The sequence below is a fragment of the Grampus griseus genome (assembly GCF_964374135.1).
Source record: "Grampus griseus genome assembly, chromosome: 2".
Taxonomy (NCBI): Eukaryota; Metazoa; Chordata; class Mammalia; order Artiodactyla; family Delphinidae; genus Grampus; species Grampus griseus.
The window spans coordinates 171,258,180-171,275,575 of NC_139018.1; the positions used below are offsets into that span (position 1 = coordinate 171,258,180).

At 42.7% G+C, this 17,396-nt stretch overlaps 2 protein-coding genes across 2 annotated transcripts in view; one reads left to right on the forward strand and one right to left on the reverse strand.

Annotated features, from left to right (window-relative positions):
• The window catches only part of PTER (phosphotriesterase related), a gene marked incomplete at both ends in the record, with an annotated part of 28,799 nt that extends 22,109 nt beyond the window's left edge, over nucleotides 1–6,690 (forward strand). The window contains 3 exon segments of the mRNA XM_082648139.1: nucleotides 6–110; nucleotides 112–138; nucleotides 6,480–6,690. Of these exon segments, the coding sequence (XP_082504265.1) occupies nucleotides 6–110; nucleotides 112–138; nucleotides 6,480–6,690 (343 nt within the window).
• Nucleotides 6,691–9,916: 3,226 nt separating this feature from the next.
• C1QL3 (complement C1q like 3) lies at nucleotides 9,917–16,717 on the reverse strand (the record flags this gene model as incomplete). Its single annotated transcript, XM_082647584.1, has 2 exons — nucleotides 9,917–10,096; nucleotides 16,130–16,717. The coding sequence occupies 2 exons, from the start codon at nucleotides 16,715–16,717 to the stop codon at nucleotides 9,917–9,919; spliced, it is 768 nt and encodes a 255-aa protein (XP_082503710.1).
• Nucleotides 16,718–17,396: the final 679 nt, after the last annotated feature.

Here is a 17,396-nt window from a genome sequence, read left to right on the forward strand (position 1 = left end):
TCTAGGACTCTCCTTGACAAGAGGGAACTACTGGAGTTGGCTCAACTTGGCTGTTACTTGGAATATGATCTCTTTGGTTCTGAACTTTTCCATTATCAGTTCAACCCGGATGCCCAATGATAATAAAAGAATTGAAAGGTAAACATGATGAAATCTCTGATGGTCTTTCCTTTCACCATCTCTTTTGGATTTTCTTATCTGGGTGGGTATTAGCAAAGATTCAGAAAACAGTAAGCAGGCAGAACCAGGGACTTGCAGAGAAAAATATACCAATGCTGTTTCAGGAAGGCAAATCTCTATATATTATTTTGAGGAGAAACTGAATCAGCCTAAGTAGGCAGAAGCTTCGCAAAGCCTTAGTTCAGTGCAGATGGGCAGCTGATAAGAAATACAGACAAAATCTCTGCTCTGACAATAAAAGAACAAAAGACATTTCCCTCTTTTTTACTCTTAACGAAGTAAGCTGTTTCTTTCTCAGGTTGACCACACCAGAGGTCCTAACCTCCTATAATTAATTTTTGAAATGCTTTACTTAAAATATTCACTAAAGAGGTGACTGCAACGTACAGGCTATAAGTATAATGTCTAAAGGTCAAACATCACATAAAATCCAACCTCTCAAAATTGTCCAATATTTTGGGGGTGAAAGCAAATAATTGTACAAGTCATTCTCTGCAACCGAGTGGAAAATTTCCGGAGTCAAGGCTGGATGCTACCTGGTTTGTCTTTGTTACATGGTGATATGAAGACTGAATGCACCAAGTTAGGGAATGTGGGAGGAGAAATAGATTTGGGATTGACAGGATGACTTTATCTTGGGAATATCGTGTTGCTATCTGGTGGGGCCCTGGGATAAGGGTGTGAAGCTCAGGACAGAGACTTGGACATAAATCTAGACATTGTTGGCTTGCATGTGACAGTTGGAAGCGTGGGAATGAATGAGATCACTCAGAGAAGAGAATGAGGACAGAGCTCTGGTGACCACCAACACTTAAGGGATGAACTCAGGAACAGACCCTCAGAGACAGGTTGAGAAATTTTCAAAGCGTTAAGAATATCAGAGAAATGCATTTTTATTAAAGTTGTTGGAGAAGGATACTTAAAGCAGAAGGGTTTGAACTCTTTTAATATGTGGCAGATATCAAGTGAGATAAAGACTGAAAAGTATCCATTGGATCTCACAATCAGGAAGTTGTTTGGTTTTTTTTTAATTTTATTTTTGGCTGTGTTGGGTCTTCATTGCTGCACACGGTCTTTCTCTAGTTGCTGCAAGCGGGGGCTACTCTTTGTTGTGGTGCGCGGGCTTCTCCTTGCGGTGGCTTCTCTTGTTGCGAAGCACAGGCTCTAGGCATGCAGGCTTCAGTAGTTGTGGCTCGTGGGCTCTAGAGCGTAGGCTCAGTAGTTGTGGCACACGGGCTTAGTTGCTTGGTGGCACGTGGGATCTTCCTGGACCAGGGCTCGAACCCGTGTCCCCTGCATTGGCAGATGGATTCTTAACCACTGCGCCACCAGGGAAGCCCAGGAAGTCTTTATTTCAGTCAATAAGTGCAGTCTTGGCAGAAAAGGCTTGAGGAACGAGTAGAAGGGGACGAAGAGGACAGAGGCTACACTTTCAAGAAGCTTGATAGTAAAGGGAAGCAGGGCTGGAGCGCTGGAGCTAGAAGTCCAGACAGGACCAAAGGAAGGTTTTGTTAGGAGACAGAGAGAATGAATCCAGGGAAGTGGTGCCTAATCTACAGGGTCATTATAGAATTTATATGAAATAAAATATGTGGTTTTTAGCTGAGTGTCTGGGGTAGACTATGGAAGTGGTCCGTCAATGTTAACCGAAAAAAAATCTGGACAGGTAAGAGATACAGAGGAAGGCTCTTAAGGAGACAAAGAGATGGAATCTGGGCAGCAAATAGGAAGTTGGTTGAAAGGAGGTATACTTTCTCCATGGAAACGAAAGCAGGTGCGGCAGGTAATGGAGTGAGTGCAGAACGGTGTTTTGGTGAGAGGAACAGGAAACTGAGGACAGATGGTCCCGTGTGATCTCTAGGGCGCCTGTGAAGGAGACATGGTCATCTCCTGAGAAGGAAGGAATGGATTCAGGGCAGGACCTTGTAGAGGAGGATAAAGGCTGGGAGTGGATGGTGAATGAATGAGAGATACTGTTGTGTGGAAGACCCAGTGGAGGCCAGAGATCATGACTGCATGACGGTCCACTGGCACCAATGTCCATGATTTGGTGATTATTTTCCTAAAAAATGTTTTGTGTTTTGGTAGTAGGACCAAAGAAATTTTGTGAATAGAAGTAGAAGATGGAGACAGAGAGCTTGAGGGTTGGGATTCTGTCTGAAAAACGTGGTTGATATTGGGGGGACCACGGAGGGGTTGAGATGAGGGTCACGAGGTCCAAGCTGGAGGGAAGAAAGTGTAGAGAGAGATGGAGAGATGTCCAGGAATAACATGGCAGGGGAAAATCCCTGGATGCTTGAAGCAAATGGGTGAATACAGATAGTGGAAGAAGGTGAGCGAAAAAGTAGAAGGATGGAACTCCTGGTCAGAGGGGGGAAAGGAAGGTTGAGTGGAAGTCGTTCTCCATGGCGACACGGAGCAGAACAGGGTTCTGACTGTAGAAAACTGGTTGCAATGGGAGTAAAAGCCAAACTGGAGCAGAGAAGTGATGTCCAGAAACTGTGGGGCTCAAGCAGCAGGAGTTGAACACGTGTAGGTTGGGTTTGATGGGGAGGTCTTGAGCCAGCGGCCACAGCTCAGACAGCCTTAGGGTCTTTCCCCCGGGAAGTCTATCTTTACATGTATGCCTTCTACTGTCCCTGTGTACTGGCAGACCTCCTTGCTGAGCTTATTAACAGTAAAATAGGCTTCAAGTTTAATATCATCAGACAGAGTTGACTGACGTTACGGTAGTTTTGTATATAAATACGGAGACACTCAGCTCTACACGAGCAAACTGCTTTGACTGTTCTGACCAGAATCCCTAGGGCTTTTTTTTGTTTTTTTACTACTCAAACCAGTTCTTTGATAAACAGATTTATTGGTTGGTTGGTTGGTTTTGTTTTATGATTTTAATTTCCTTGCCCAGGAGTACCACTCAATACAGGCAAACAGGTTTCCTAAGAGTCCTACTAGCTTGGACCATACTCAGAGGTGAATATTCTCTGGAATTTAAAATGGGGTGCTGTGTAGACCTTCCTCATCTTTCATGATCTCAGAACCATGATTTCCTGATGAATGCCCTCAACACACGTTTTACAATTCATCTTCGAAATAGGAAGGTTGCTCCCAGGACCTGCTTTGTTTCTCTAAGCCCGTTTATGGCCGTGAGCTGTATCTTCTCCACCCCTATGCTTTCCATGACACTCCTAGACCTGAAATAAAAGAGGGAATCTGCAGAGGGAGGTCTATGGGGATATGAGCTTTCACTGAGCTAAATGTAAACATTCTAGATGTACGGAAATACATCAAAAAGTATATATATGTGCATGTGTGTTTGTGTATGTCTATGTATCTGTGTATGTACGCATCCTTAATCTTTGTAAATTAAAACCATGCATTAAGTCCCTGGACTCAAGTACAGCTCACGGTAATTACTAAATGACGTTTGGGTTGTGTGTGTATCCCCTTGTCCCTACCTCCTGGGCGCCTGATTTTCATCATTCATCAGCAGTCCTTCTCTGAGCCGCAGTAATCTCAAAGCTTTGAAGTGCAAGAACAGAGAAGCACGCTTCTGCCTACCTCTGGTTTTCAGCACCAGAAATTCTGGGTCTAACACCTGTTTTCAATCTTATGCTCCATTTCTCAATCTTATTATATCTCTGCCTTTTCACACTTCGTAGTCTCTCTCTAATATTTGTTTGCAAAACACTAACTCATTTGTATTGCTATAATTACTGTGATTTTTTGCCTTCTCCTCTGTATTGGTTCCTTCCTCCTGGCGGTCTCTCTCTAAATACTGTTCTTCTATACAATGGCGCAGCATGAGAGACGATCTCTTATTTTAGGAGTGACCAGGCAGTTTTCCTGAGAGTCAGGACATAATTATGTGTCTAGAGCCAGAACATTCTCTTTCTCATGAGATAACTGGTCTCCAGATTCTTGACTTAATGAGTTCTAAGGGTTCCCATTTTGAAATGAGTATCTTTCCACACTACTGCGCAATTCAGTGGCTTTGTGCTTCAGGATATGACACAGGCCTCTTACGGGAATTTGTTTACACAAATGTGCCTCTGTAGTAATAAGATATCTCTTCTTCTCAGACAAGGAAAAGAGACAAAAATGTTGAGAAATGCTCAGAAAATACACCGGGGAAAGTGTACCCTAAAATTTCCTGTAAGGTGATACTCCTTTTCAGTTGCGGATCAAGGTTTGTCACACTACGTTTCAGCACTGTGCATGCATCTGTCAAATCTTTCTCTCTTTTCATAAACGATCATATAACGGCCTTAAATAATTCCCTTAAAGAGAGTTCGTTCCACAAGTAACTTCAGATCAGGACTTTTGGACATTATACAAATCTCAGAGAGGCAGGTAATGCCCTACCCCTATAGAGGGGTAGGTAGGCATATAGGGAATTCAGAGGTAGGGGATTAAGAGGTATAAACTATTATGTATGAAATAAGCTCCAAGGATATATTGTACAACACAGGGAATATAGCCAATATTTTATAATAACTATAAATGGAGTATAACCTTTAAAACTTGTGAATCACTATACTGTACATCTGTAACATATACTATTGTACATCAACTATACTTCAATAAAAATAAAGAAAGAAAGAAGCAAATAATGGTGGTGGCACAGCTAGCACTCTAAGTATTCTTAGGACACACATGAGGTACGTGTGATGTGAATGCAGATTTCTAGACAAAACACCCAGGTTGGCTCTTTTCTGGCATTCCTTTGGCCTGCAAACATAAGATCTAATCTTTAAGTACAATTTCTTTTAAAATGTATGTTCTCAGAGGGCAAGGCTTTGTGCTCGAGTTTTTTGATGCAGTGGCCCACATTTTGCTTGCTGTAGTAGTTATTAAATATGACTCATGCACTAGAATGCCGAGAAATGCTACTGAAACAAAAAAGATACCTTTCAAATAATTAGCCCTTGGCGGAAGGCGCTACCCATCCATCTAGATCCATTTGGAAATCTAGGGATCGACAAGACAAGACAGAAAATGCCAGAGAACAGCCATGGTCTCCAAGCTGCATCTCCTGCCATCAGAGACCCATGGAAGTCACGGCAGACACTGCCCAGGGTCCAGACCTATACAGATGGTGGCTGTCAGAGGCGACCGACTCACATTACAGATTACAGCACTTAACAAAGCCAAGAGGATTAGATGTTTAGACAATAGGCAGGAAGCCATTCTGTAGTCAACTGATTATAAATTTAAAGGAACAGCTCATTATTTATAGCAATCTTAATGAAATGGAAGGAAGAAAGAGTAAATTTTTATTGGCCAATTTAATCCAATGCTCCCAGACTACTACTAAGTCAAAATTCCCATCGGCTTCAAAAGGACTAGCGCAGAGGGACCGTAACTGACCTTTTAAAAATGACTAGCAATCTAAAATATGACACAAATGAACCTATCTACGAAACGGAAACAGACTCACAGACATAGAGAACAGACTTGTGGTTGCCAAGGGGGTGGAGGGTGGGGGAGGGATGGATTGGGAGTTTGGGTTTAGCAGATGCAAACTATTACACAGAGAATGGATAAACAACAAGGTCCTACTGTATAGCACAGGGAACTATATTCAATACCCTGTGATAAACCATAATGGAAAAGAATATGAAAAAGAATATATATATGTATAATGGGGTCACTTTGCTGTACAGCAGAAATTAACATAACACTGTAAACCAACTATACTTCAATAATAGTTAAAAATAATTTTTAACTTGATAGTTAAAAATAACTATCAAGCTCATCATATGCCCTTCATTTTCAAACCAACTGATTTTACTCTCAGAATGTTCTACTTGTACAAGGATTCCTTTTGTTTCCCTATTTTAATCACAAACAGTCGTTGATTTTATTTGCTAGGAGAAAAAGGAGAGACAGAGAGAATGAAATCTGAAAAATGGGTCGACTAAGCGAGGCATTTTAGAATGGAGAGCTGGGTACAAATCCAGAATAAAGTTATTTAATAAAATGCTAAAGTGGCCACTTATGCAAACTGGCGCATCCTGTTAGAAGCTGTGTCTAATGCAGGACTGCCAGGCATCGTCATAAATATCACAAGCTGGGGATTTCTGTGTGCAGGGAATAAGGATCATGTTCCTACTAGGGTGCGGTAATATCTTTATCATCACCACACAATATTTATTAAGGGTCTCCCAGGACACGTGCCGCAAGGGAAGACGGTATCTTTATGACAACACAATAGGTTTATGAGTAAAAAGTTTAAGGCACCCTGAAAACTGTAAACGTGAGACCGATGCCATATAATGAGTTAACATTTTTCACAGGGTACGTCTTCTGGTGGATGAGGGCTATGAAGGTCGGATTCTGATGGCACATGACATACACACGAAGCATCGGCTGACGAAATACGGAGGTCACGGCCATTCTCATATACCTACCAACACTGTTCCTAAAATGTTGTTTAGAGGCATAACTGAGGCTGCACTTGATAAGATACTGATAGAGAACCCCAAGCAATGGCTAACTTTCAAATAGGACGGTTGTTCTGAATTCATACCTTGAGTATAAAGCTTGCAGGGAATAGACTGGGATTTCAAACCCACTGTGAGATATTAATCAGAGCTACATTGGACTGACAGAGCATTTCCTTTTTAGGAGAATTAGAAGACTTCCGCCTTCTCAGAAACTGGCTATTACATCTGTACGTTTAGGGAGTTACTGAGCCTAATTAAGCCCTATTGTTTTTCCTTAACAAAATAAAGACAAAAGTACCCATATCCAAACAACGATTTACAGTCTACATCCCCTTAGTGGAGTTTTGCTTCCTTTTGTTTTGTTTTCTTAATCTGTCACCAGCACTGCATAAGAAAATTTAAAGTGTTTCTAGTTAAATTACCCCTTTCTGGAGCAATCTAATGTTTCCTGTAATATTGATGATTCTACTAATTATCCTGCTGTCCTTTAATTAATGCTTAATGAATGATATGGCACGACAAAATAGCTTCTGCAGCAAGGGGAGTTAAATTTTGAGACTGTTTTTTCAAAAGATACTGTAATATAATTACCAACTCACAATGGTAAAAATATTGTGGAAGCTTAATTATATGCTGTTCACCTATCTATATATACTGATAATACATCAGTTTTGTTGCCTGTGGCTTTCTGGTATCCAGTTTTCCTATAAATTTTGTTGTGTTTTGAAAAATTTGTACAAGGGGACATGAACACATGACATAGTACTCAATTAGAAAAATTCAATCATAAAAGTCAAAATATATTACATAATATAGTTTAATGAATCATTACATTTATAGTAACAAAGGCCACAATTTAATTAATAATATAGAATGCAAAAAAAAAAAAGAGAAATGTTTGCCTTATGTATATTCTCTTTATTTCCTTTACCTTTTATTTGTCTTTCCTTGGGCCTGAACAGAGAAAATAACGCTTACTTATCTGGAGAAAATGTCAGATCTATTAGAAGTGACAGTCTGATTCTAGAACCAACTCTTTAAAAGACACCCAGCCCTGATGTTTTGTGTAAATAAAGCCTTTTTAAAACTCTCAGTTGACCTGTTCTGCTGTTTATAAGCTAATCTTTTGGTTGAATCCTTTGCTATGATTTGTTACCTAAAAAAAAATCTCCAAACCCTTACTGCTAATTCCTCTTTGATAAATACATATTGTTAAATGGAAATAAAATCCACTGCAATTCCTTTATGAGTTATCTTACATATTAGAAAGGCCAAATAGAATTAGCCATTATTCTTGATAAACGGGCTTACATGTTTTTAATCATATAAATCATGAGAGTTACTCAGACCAAGGCATTTAAACCAAGCAAACAGCACATTCAGATGGGAACACCAGGCATAACTCTTTTGGAAAGTTGAGGTTGGCTAAATAAAAGATATTTCCATGGATCAACGATGATCAAGCTTTCTGTGTATTAGAACAGAAAGTATCCAAGAGGAATGAGCCAAACAGAACAAACTAATTCCTTTAAATGAAAAAAATGCAAATGTCCTTCGCCAGTAAAACAGGCAGATTTTTCAATCTCTGTTTTTGAAATCTACTTCTCAAAGAGTCTTCAAAGGCACCTGAGAGTGGAACAGATTTTTCATTGTAATAGTGGAAGCTGTCTGATAGTTAGGACGTATCAACATGCATTTTAAATCTTTTTCTTAGATTAAAGAGATGGCTTTTGGCAGTGTACTTTAACCGGAGAGGAAGGATTTGCACTACTCTCAAAATCTACTTTACTGTCAGCTTCGGTCCACCTGAGAAAAAAGAAAAACGTTGCTCATTCAAATGCATATATTTCATAAACACTGCAAAGGACAGCTACTTCATCTCTGCAGTCCTAACAGTAACAGTCGGCCACAGAACGCAGTGAAAGTATTGATTGGCATATGGTAATAAAGAAGCCACAGACCTAATTTACAGACACATGATTTCCGGGGCATTTTAACCTAATAAAATTTAATTTTCTGGATAATTCTTAGAAGTCATCTAAATTATTTTGCTACTTCATATATTTTTGTCTTCCAAAATATATTTCAATCCAAGATAAGTCAAATAACTTATACACGTTTGTGTGTGTGCCTACACGTACACTTCTTTAAATTAAATTTTTGGGGCTATACAGCCATTGTGCCTATGGTCTGAAGCCATACATATATTTCATCTAACATATATATATGTACACATACATATATATATGTAGCAGGTTATTTGTATAAAATATATACACTTTATTGTCGTATTGGTTATATGTGAAATTGTTCACGTTGAAATAACCTCAGGCCATGACTTGTAGTAACTATTTGAAGGCCTTACTTAGTGTCCCCTTGGTGACGCATGCACCAGCGCAAATTAAACCTATATGCGTTGGGTTACGAATAATCTTTTGTTCCAAAGAAGGCAAAAGCCTCAGTCTGATTTAACACTAAAGAATAAATTTCTCTGACTTTCCAAGTAAACCTAAATGCATTCTATTGACAAACTGGACACAGGGGAATTTTTCTAAATACCATACGTAATTACACGTTTACACACTTAGAGGGTAATCCTATGATACAAGTTCAATCTCTACTTTTAAAGACTATCACCCGAAAAGAGAGGAAAGAAGATTCCTAAGAAAAAGAATGTGAAACATGATCACAGGCTTGGGAATTCCCTCAAATCCAGAAAATTCCAGGTTAAGGCTTAAAGTTGAATCATTCCCAGGTCTAGCTCTAAAGTTAACAGGAGTACAAGGCAGACAATTTCTTTGGGGACAAAGCAGCATTATGTCAATGAGACCTCCTCCTGCAGGGTAAAAATCATTCTTCCCTACACTACGAATGGACCCCGAGTATCATAATAAGCAGGTAAACTCACAAGAACCAAAGCTGACATATGGATAAGAGCAGCAAGATCACAGTACACCAAAGTATCATATATATGGAAGAAATAATTCAGTGTCTTAGATTTTTCTATAAAAATTTGTGATCTATATAGGACTTCATTCACATCGACACGAACAATAGGAATATTTGCTTTGGCGGTAGTGATCAACATCTGCTTATCTTGCTTTTAATATTTTTTTTTACATAATGTTTCTGAGTATACAGATGTGAGTCAGGTAGCATTTGAATTCCCCACATACACACAGCTGAGGCGCCCCGCATCCGGCATCCCCTGGGGTCCTCGATTCACTGACGTTAGCCACACGAATCCAGTGTCCAAACTCAGAGTAATAAGCTTAGTTTTTGCATGATCAGTCAGCATAGATAATAAATCCCGAAAATGTGCTGTATTTGTTGTTGTTTCCTCCGTGGGCTTTCCCACCATCTAATTTGATGTAGACTTCGTCTCCTGGCTCCAAATGAAGAACCACACTATTGCTCGCATAGTCGTAATTCTGATCGGCGTCTTGGGCGATCGCGCTAGCACGCACCTGTGTGAAACAGACAAGAATTAGAATGTGTAAGAGAGAATTCTCAGGCTTTCTTTTTTTAAAAAATATCTTTATTGGAGTATAATTGCTTTACAATGGTGTGTTAGTTTCTGCTTTATAACAAAGTGAATCAGCTATACGTATACATATATCCCCATATCTCTTCCCTCTTGCGTCTCCCTCCCTCCCACCCTCCCTATCCCACCCCTCTAGGTGGTCACAAAGCTCAGGCTTTCTTTTCTTTCTTTCTTTTTTTTTTTTTTTTTTTTTGTCATTCACACAGCATCATAAGCAGACTGGCTGCCATGGCACTGAATTTAGCACAGCCAAGTCCACCTTGGCCTTGGGGCTTTATGAGGATATCTTTGTAACAGTTTCGACTATGTTATTGGAAAGGAGAAAATAGTGCTTTCGTGAAGGTGATTCTAACAGTCTTTGTTTTTCTTTTTACTATATGTGGTAAGCAATGCATACCACTCTATTCTCTTCCTAAATCATGACTTTTTCTAATTCCTTGTGACTCTGTGCCCAATCACTTCTTGAAACGGCCACTTTTTTGCATTTTAATGAAAGCCAGGCAGCGATATCCTAACCAGCTGTTTGAGTGCAGAAGTTCAATCCAAATTTCTGTTGGTCCCCATGATTATTAGAAAATTAAGATCCACAGTACGTACAGACTCAAAGAAATCCCACTCCTGTAACTCTGCTATACAGGAAGAAAAAAAGAAAAATCATTTTGATTTTGGGCTTTCGAAATCTAATTCAAGGAAAAGCCCCTGTACCCAAAGCTTAACTCAATGAAACATCTTTGGTTTCAAAATCTTCAGAGTTCTTTTTTCTATTTGTGCCTTTTTATCGCTTAATTGTGATGTGTGTACGTAAATGAGCTATTTAATTTCAACACATCTACAAGTTATAGAAGGAACTACATTTCTATAATTTGAAGTCTCTAAAATTTCTAAATTCTTTTGAATGATCTCATTGAATACCCTTTCATATTGAGGTGGTTCTAAACGTGTGGTTTGCTTTGAGGATGGAGGTTGGCTTCTAATCCACTCAGGTTGAGCCCGTGATCTCATTAGTGAGCTGACAGACATCTGCAAACAGTCCAATTGCCCACCCATCATATCAAGTAATATGGACATTCTGTCACATCCTCAACTCCAATTAGGCTTCATATCCGTTTAGCTCTACTTTGATTCTGACTTTCAATAGGCAGACGTGTACTTGACTTATTTCAGTAAAACATCTACTTTGTGGCTTGTTTCTCTTCCACTGTAATGATATTTCTCCGAATAACACAGCAAGCGATTTAGTGGTTTTGTAAACCTGCACTACGTAATAATGCATGACTTGGGGTGCAGTATGTGAGATTTTATCACTTGGCAAAATGAGAGAAATGAGACATCAAAATTTAAATGATTGGTTTTCAAATTAAATTTTCATGTGGTACGTTCTCACATTAATGCTGAAATGTTAAAAAAGGAGAAGACTCTTTGACACTGCTGAACTTGTAAAGTAATTTGAGTAGTATTTAAAAAATTTATTCCTGGCTATCATATAGCAAAAGGAGAAAAGGGCTTAAAAGATTCAGAATTTCTTAACATTGTGCTGACACTCATAAAATGAAAGCAAAATATAATTACGCTCACAAGCACTGACTTAAATGTATACACCGACTTGGTGAGTTGATCTGTTTTGACCATTAAGTAATAATACAATTTAATGTCATAATATTTCCTAGGAATTAATCACTCGTGTATAGGAGTTGGATGCTTTGATTCATTAATTTCATCTAGTCATTAGTTCCCAGGGAAAAAAAAATCTACAAGGAGAAAGAACCGTACTCTTAGGACCTGATTTTTTTTTTAATGTGTGGATTTTTAATGGGTGAGAAAAATTAAAATATAAAATACTAATTAGCTATATTAGTAATCTATTAACTAATTATCAATCTATGATATACTTCTCACCTATGATTAATAACCAGACACACATTTTTATTTAGTGCTTTAGGTATTTAGTATTAAGTTCTATGGGTATCACGCTTTAACACTGTTTTCTACATGAGGGCATTTGGGAACTGGGGTTCATTAAAATCACTTGATTTAGAGACAACAGTCTTAAATATATATATATATATATATATATACACACACACACACATATATATATACGTATATATATATATAAAATGCAATTTTTATCCCGCGGGATATAACCACGAGCCCACAAAATTGTTAGCATTTTTATTCCGTAGGTGTTACCACAAAACCCTGCAAATGCATTACTATGATCCCACAGACTGGAAGGTTACCCTTATGGTTTTCACTTCCTTTGTTGGATAAAGCCAGTGTGATTGCTTTTTAATGAAAGTGATTCTCTAAGATTTGAACCATAAGACTCTCCCAATTAAAATACCTGCCATACTCCAGAGTACCTTGCGTGATTTTAGCATGCCTGCTCACCTGATCCCACTCTAAAGGTACAATGGGACCTGAAATTTCAAGCTGTAGTATCCAGCCCAGTAACTTCCAACAATTCTTCCTTTAAGCCATCAGACTATTGAGGAAAGTAATGCGTCCACCCTGGAGGCTATTTTCAGGTTCCTGAATGTACACAGATTTCAGCCTTTTCTCTGACGATATGATGCATCCGTTCCTTAGCCCGATATACCCATTTCTACCTAAATGTACTCTAATACCTTTCCATCTCGTAAGTTAACTATTTAGATTCTGCTGATCTTTGGTGCACGTTTCACAGCCCCTAAAAAGATAATTCATTTGACATTTCATTAATCTTGCTAATAAATGAGTAACAGCCCGCAAACTGTCTTGTTTCCAATATATGTCATGTTCAATGGTGCCATAACTAATAAATTCTTAGAGTAAAAACTAGTCTTTAATTATTTTATAGTTCTAACCTTAAGTCAGTTTTAGTTTTTATTAGACTGGCTTATTAGAGTGGTATTACAGTGATTGGATTCAAATAGCAATATTTTTTTATTCAGGTTTCCTGCTAAATGTATACAAACATTTAAAAAAATATTTCCAGTCTCTATGGAAAGCTATCTGAGTCCAACTTTTGCCTTTAATATGCACTGTCATGGGCTTTTTAGACATGGTAAGATTAAATTTAGGTTGATGGTTTTCTGGGGAATCTGAGAACCGTGGTCCTTTTAGTGCTGTGTTTGTGAGAATGTAATAGGCTATGCGGCCTTAGCGTTATCTTATTAGGGAGGGTTTGTCATTAGAGACAATATTTATGGTAACATTTGCTAATTTAATTAATCGCTACTGATGCTCTCATAATTTCATTCTCATTGTACTTCTGTGGAATCATAAACAAAAGGTTAAGTGGCGCATCAGGTTAATTTACTGGCCTTTGATGTTTCCATCTGTGATCCTGCATTCAAACACAAAGCATAAATAAAATGGTTCTCATGTGGTTATCGTCCAGAGGCATTCCTCTATCCTAGAGTGAACTGCATTTTTAGTTTAATTTTTCTGTGCTTCCCAAATCCACTTAATCCATAGAACATTACGCTGACATGGATCTCTGAGTTTCTGTTTTATGAAAACAAATTAGGTCAGCTCAGAGGGGGGAACTGCCTGCCAACTAAGAAGTGATCAGACAAGAGCAAAATTGAAAATCAAGGAAAAACTCTTTCTTTAATATTAATTAAAAAAGGATTTGTAAAGATTTCTCATCTGCAACGCCTGCAGACCAGACTTTACAAAACAGTTCTATTCTAGATATAGAATTCCTTAACAGTAATATTGCAATAACCATTTTGCAAAACAGTCTGTGCTGAACTAGAAAATATATCGTTTTCTACTATATTTGTTTTTCTGAATAACTTGTTGCTCACCTTTTGTAGAAGTATCAGCTTAATATGCCAATGCAAAGCATGAGACATTTTAAGGTCAGCTGTTGTGCCTTTTTTTTTTTTCTTCCCCCTCCATCCTCATAGAATGTACATGCTAGGATGATACAAAGACGCATGCTACACTCCAAACAATGAAAAAATTTTTAAAAAACCAAAATGCACACAGAAAACGTATATGGAATGGTTTCCTTGGAATCTTTACCTGGGCCTCAGCATCAACATTTAAACTAATTGAAATGTACTGTTCCCTAGCTTTTCATGCAGTTGCAATTTCCACATACTTAAAGAAGTGTGCTTTTATACACTGATAAAACTTGAATCTTATTCTATTTGAATTAATACCTCTGAAAACAATCTCTCCAGCCTGACAGTATCTGCCAGACGTAACCTTTGAGTCAGAAGACAGCCAATTTGTAAATAAATGGGTGCCTCATCACTGCCTGCTGAGGGGCTGTTCACAAGTCATTTTGTTAGGGTGACACAATAGCTCTATTTTGGTACAGTGCGTCATGGCCTTTTTAGCCATTTACCTATAACCGTCCCACTGCTCTGTGAATAATTTTTATTTACCTTAATATTATTTTCGTGTATAAGAACTATAATAAACAACCCTGTCAGTGCCTCCTGGTGGCCATTTTTCCTCTTTTTGTTCTATGTGACCTTAGGGTCCCTTAAGCTACTTACTTCTGAATTCCTTTAGAAGTGAGGGGTGGTAGGTAGCGGGAGGGACAGGATATTTTGTCCTTCCTCTTATACGTTTAGGGTATTTGTCTTTCACTTTGGAAGAATTCTGACACTGTGAATTAGGACTTTGGAATAAATTCTGCTTTTAATGTTGCTAATAGAAACCTGGGTTACAGCTAGAAAGGTCTGAATTCGAGGGAGAAGTGACCTGAAGCCGGAGAGCCCTTGTAAAATCACAGCTGGCCACGGCAGGGTGGGGGGGGGGGGCACTCCCTGGACCACCCAATAAGCAAAGTTGAAGCCCAGGCATTCAACCCAGACTGCAGGCTGCAAGGTCTCCCCCAGCGGCTGCTGATTCAGCGCCTGCAGAGGGTCTGATTACATTTTGAGGTAATTACAAATATTATTTTTCTCCCCCGATGAAGAGGTGGGACACACTTTGGTTTTGCAATGACCGCGAATTTCTCAAGCAAACGGGGAAGTGGCCCCAGCATAACACTGCAGACCAGTGGCCCTTGTGGCAGCGCCGGTCATCTCGGCTCAGGAGAGCAGGTCCTCTGGCCGAGGGCTGATCTGAGGCTATTTCACAGCCAAGGCCAAGGCCACTGCCGCCTGTGAGCAAAAGGCTGGGTTGGAAAGACCCTCACGCAGGCGCCCTGGGGCTCGCTGGCAGTGAGGCCCAGAGCCCCAGGGCTGGGCTCTTCCGCCCGGCCTCCCGACCACCTGCCCGTGCGCCCTCCGCCTCCCGCCAGTGGAGTTTGGGTTCTGTGTCTGCGAGCGTGCTTTACGGCACAAACCCAGAGTCTCAACTTTTCCTTTTGTTAGCAGCACTCATTGCATCTCCCCCTTCTTCAGCTGAAATCTAAAGCAGAGTTTTTGCATCTCGAATCTGACTATCTGTGAGTTTCCCGGGTCTGGGACGCCGCAGGGACCTTGCGACCGCCGGCCCCGTGGTTCTGCCTCGGCCTTGGACGCGCCCGGCTCGGACTCACTCCGCGCCCCTTCTTTCTCCCTTGGGCCCCGGTCTTTCTCCCCCGGGTTTGTCACCCTGGCACGCCCACTCCTGGCTCCCCCAGCCCTCCCATCCCCGCCAGGGCCTGACAGTGACCCCGCACGGCTGAGAACCCCGCAGCCGGGGGTCGCTCGCTGCTCCGGGACTCCCCGCGGTGCACAAACTGTCCCGGGGACCGAACCCCGGCTTCCACCCCTCGGGGGTCGCGCGCACCAAGTGCCGGTCCCGGGCTCGGGAACCACAGTCTCCAGGCCGCCGGGCGCTCTTTGGCGTACGACCCCAGCCTTCCCGGGGTAGAACGGCGTTGCCCCTCGCTCTCGGCTCCCGGGAGCGGGGCTGCCGCGCCCTTCCTCCGCGGGCTCCCACCCCCGTGCCCGGGGTCTCCTCCCTCTCGCCTGCACCTTCCCGCGCTCCCTCCCCGCCCTCCCCGCCGCCTGCCCGCGCTCACCTGGTTGTTTTTGCAGAGATCGGCCCACATGCTGGTGCCATCCCCTCCGCGCATCAGGACGTGGTAGGTGAAGAAGTAGATGCCCGGGATGGAGCAGGTGAACTTGCCCGTGGTGGGATCGTAGTGGTTACCGAGGTTGGTGACCACGTCGTCGAACTTGAGCACCTCGTAGCCTTCGTGCTGCCGCTTGAGGCCGGCGTAGAAGGCGATCTTGGGCACCGTGCTGTAGGTGGCGGCGCTGATGGCCCCGGCCGCGTTCAGGCCGGGCGCCCCGGGAGGGCCCGGCAGGCCTTGGCGGCCGGGCTCGCCCTTCTCGCCCGGCGGGCCCGCGGGGCCCGGCGGCCCGGGCTCACCGGGGGGCCCCCGCGGGCCCGCCTTCCCGGGCCTGCCTGCCTCGCCTTTGGGGCCCTGGATGAAGGTGGGCAGGGACTGCATGAGGCCGCGGTCGGGCGTGGCGGCCGTGCTGGGCGCCTTGGTGCCCCCGTAAGGGTCGCAGACCATGCGGCAGGTGCCCAGCATCTCGTAGTGCGCCGACGTGCCGGCCGAGCTCACCAGCACCGGGATGAGAACGACCAGCAGAAGCACCATCACCACCCCCAGCGCCCCGGCGGCGATCAGGCGCCTCCTGCTGCCCACCAGCCGGCTCAGCGCGGGGCGATCCTCTTGTCTGCTTTTGGACAAAATTTTGAAGGTTGGGCGGGGACCTCCTCAGAGCCGAAAACAGCCCCCTGCGAACCCCGAGTCCCCTGGGCGGGCGCGCGCGCCGGCCGCTCCTCGCCTGCTCTCGCTCCCCCCCAGCCGAGGCTGCGGCTGGGGAGGGAGCTCGGACGCCCGGCGACTTGCGCGCAAGTCCCCGAGCAGGGGGTGGGGTGCGCGGGGCGCCCTCTCGCCGCCCGCGAGCCCCTTCGCACCTGTGGCTGCCGCCGGCGCCGGCGCGGCCCCCGGGAGGGCAGAGCCGCCGCAGCCCCTCGCGCTCGCCGGGGCCGCTCACACTTTTCCGCCGCCGCCCGCGATCGACTTTGCCGGTTTTGCCGACTGCGCCAGTTCGCACCAACTTTCCGTCTGAAGTTGCCTTTTTCTGCCTCCTCTTCTTTCGCTCGCTGGGATCGCCCTCCTCCTGCCTTTTTTGTTTTTGTTTTCTTCTTTTCCTCCTCGGCAACCACCAGAACTCTAATAGATGCGCATCCCCCAAACCCCGCGCCGGTCGTGCGAGCTCAGGCCAGGCGCCCCCCGGGGGCGCGGAGCGGCGGCGCTGGGCACCGGCGGC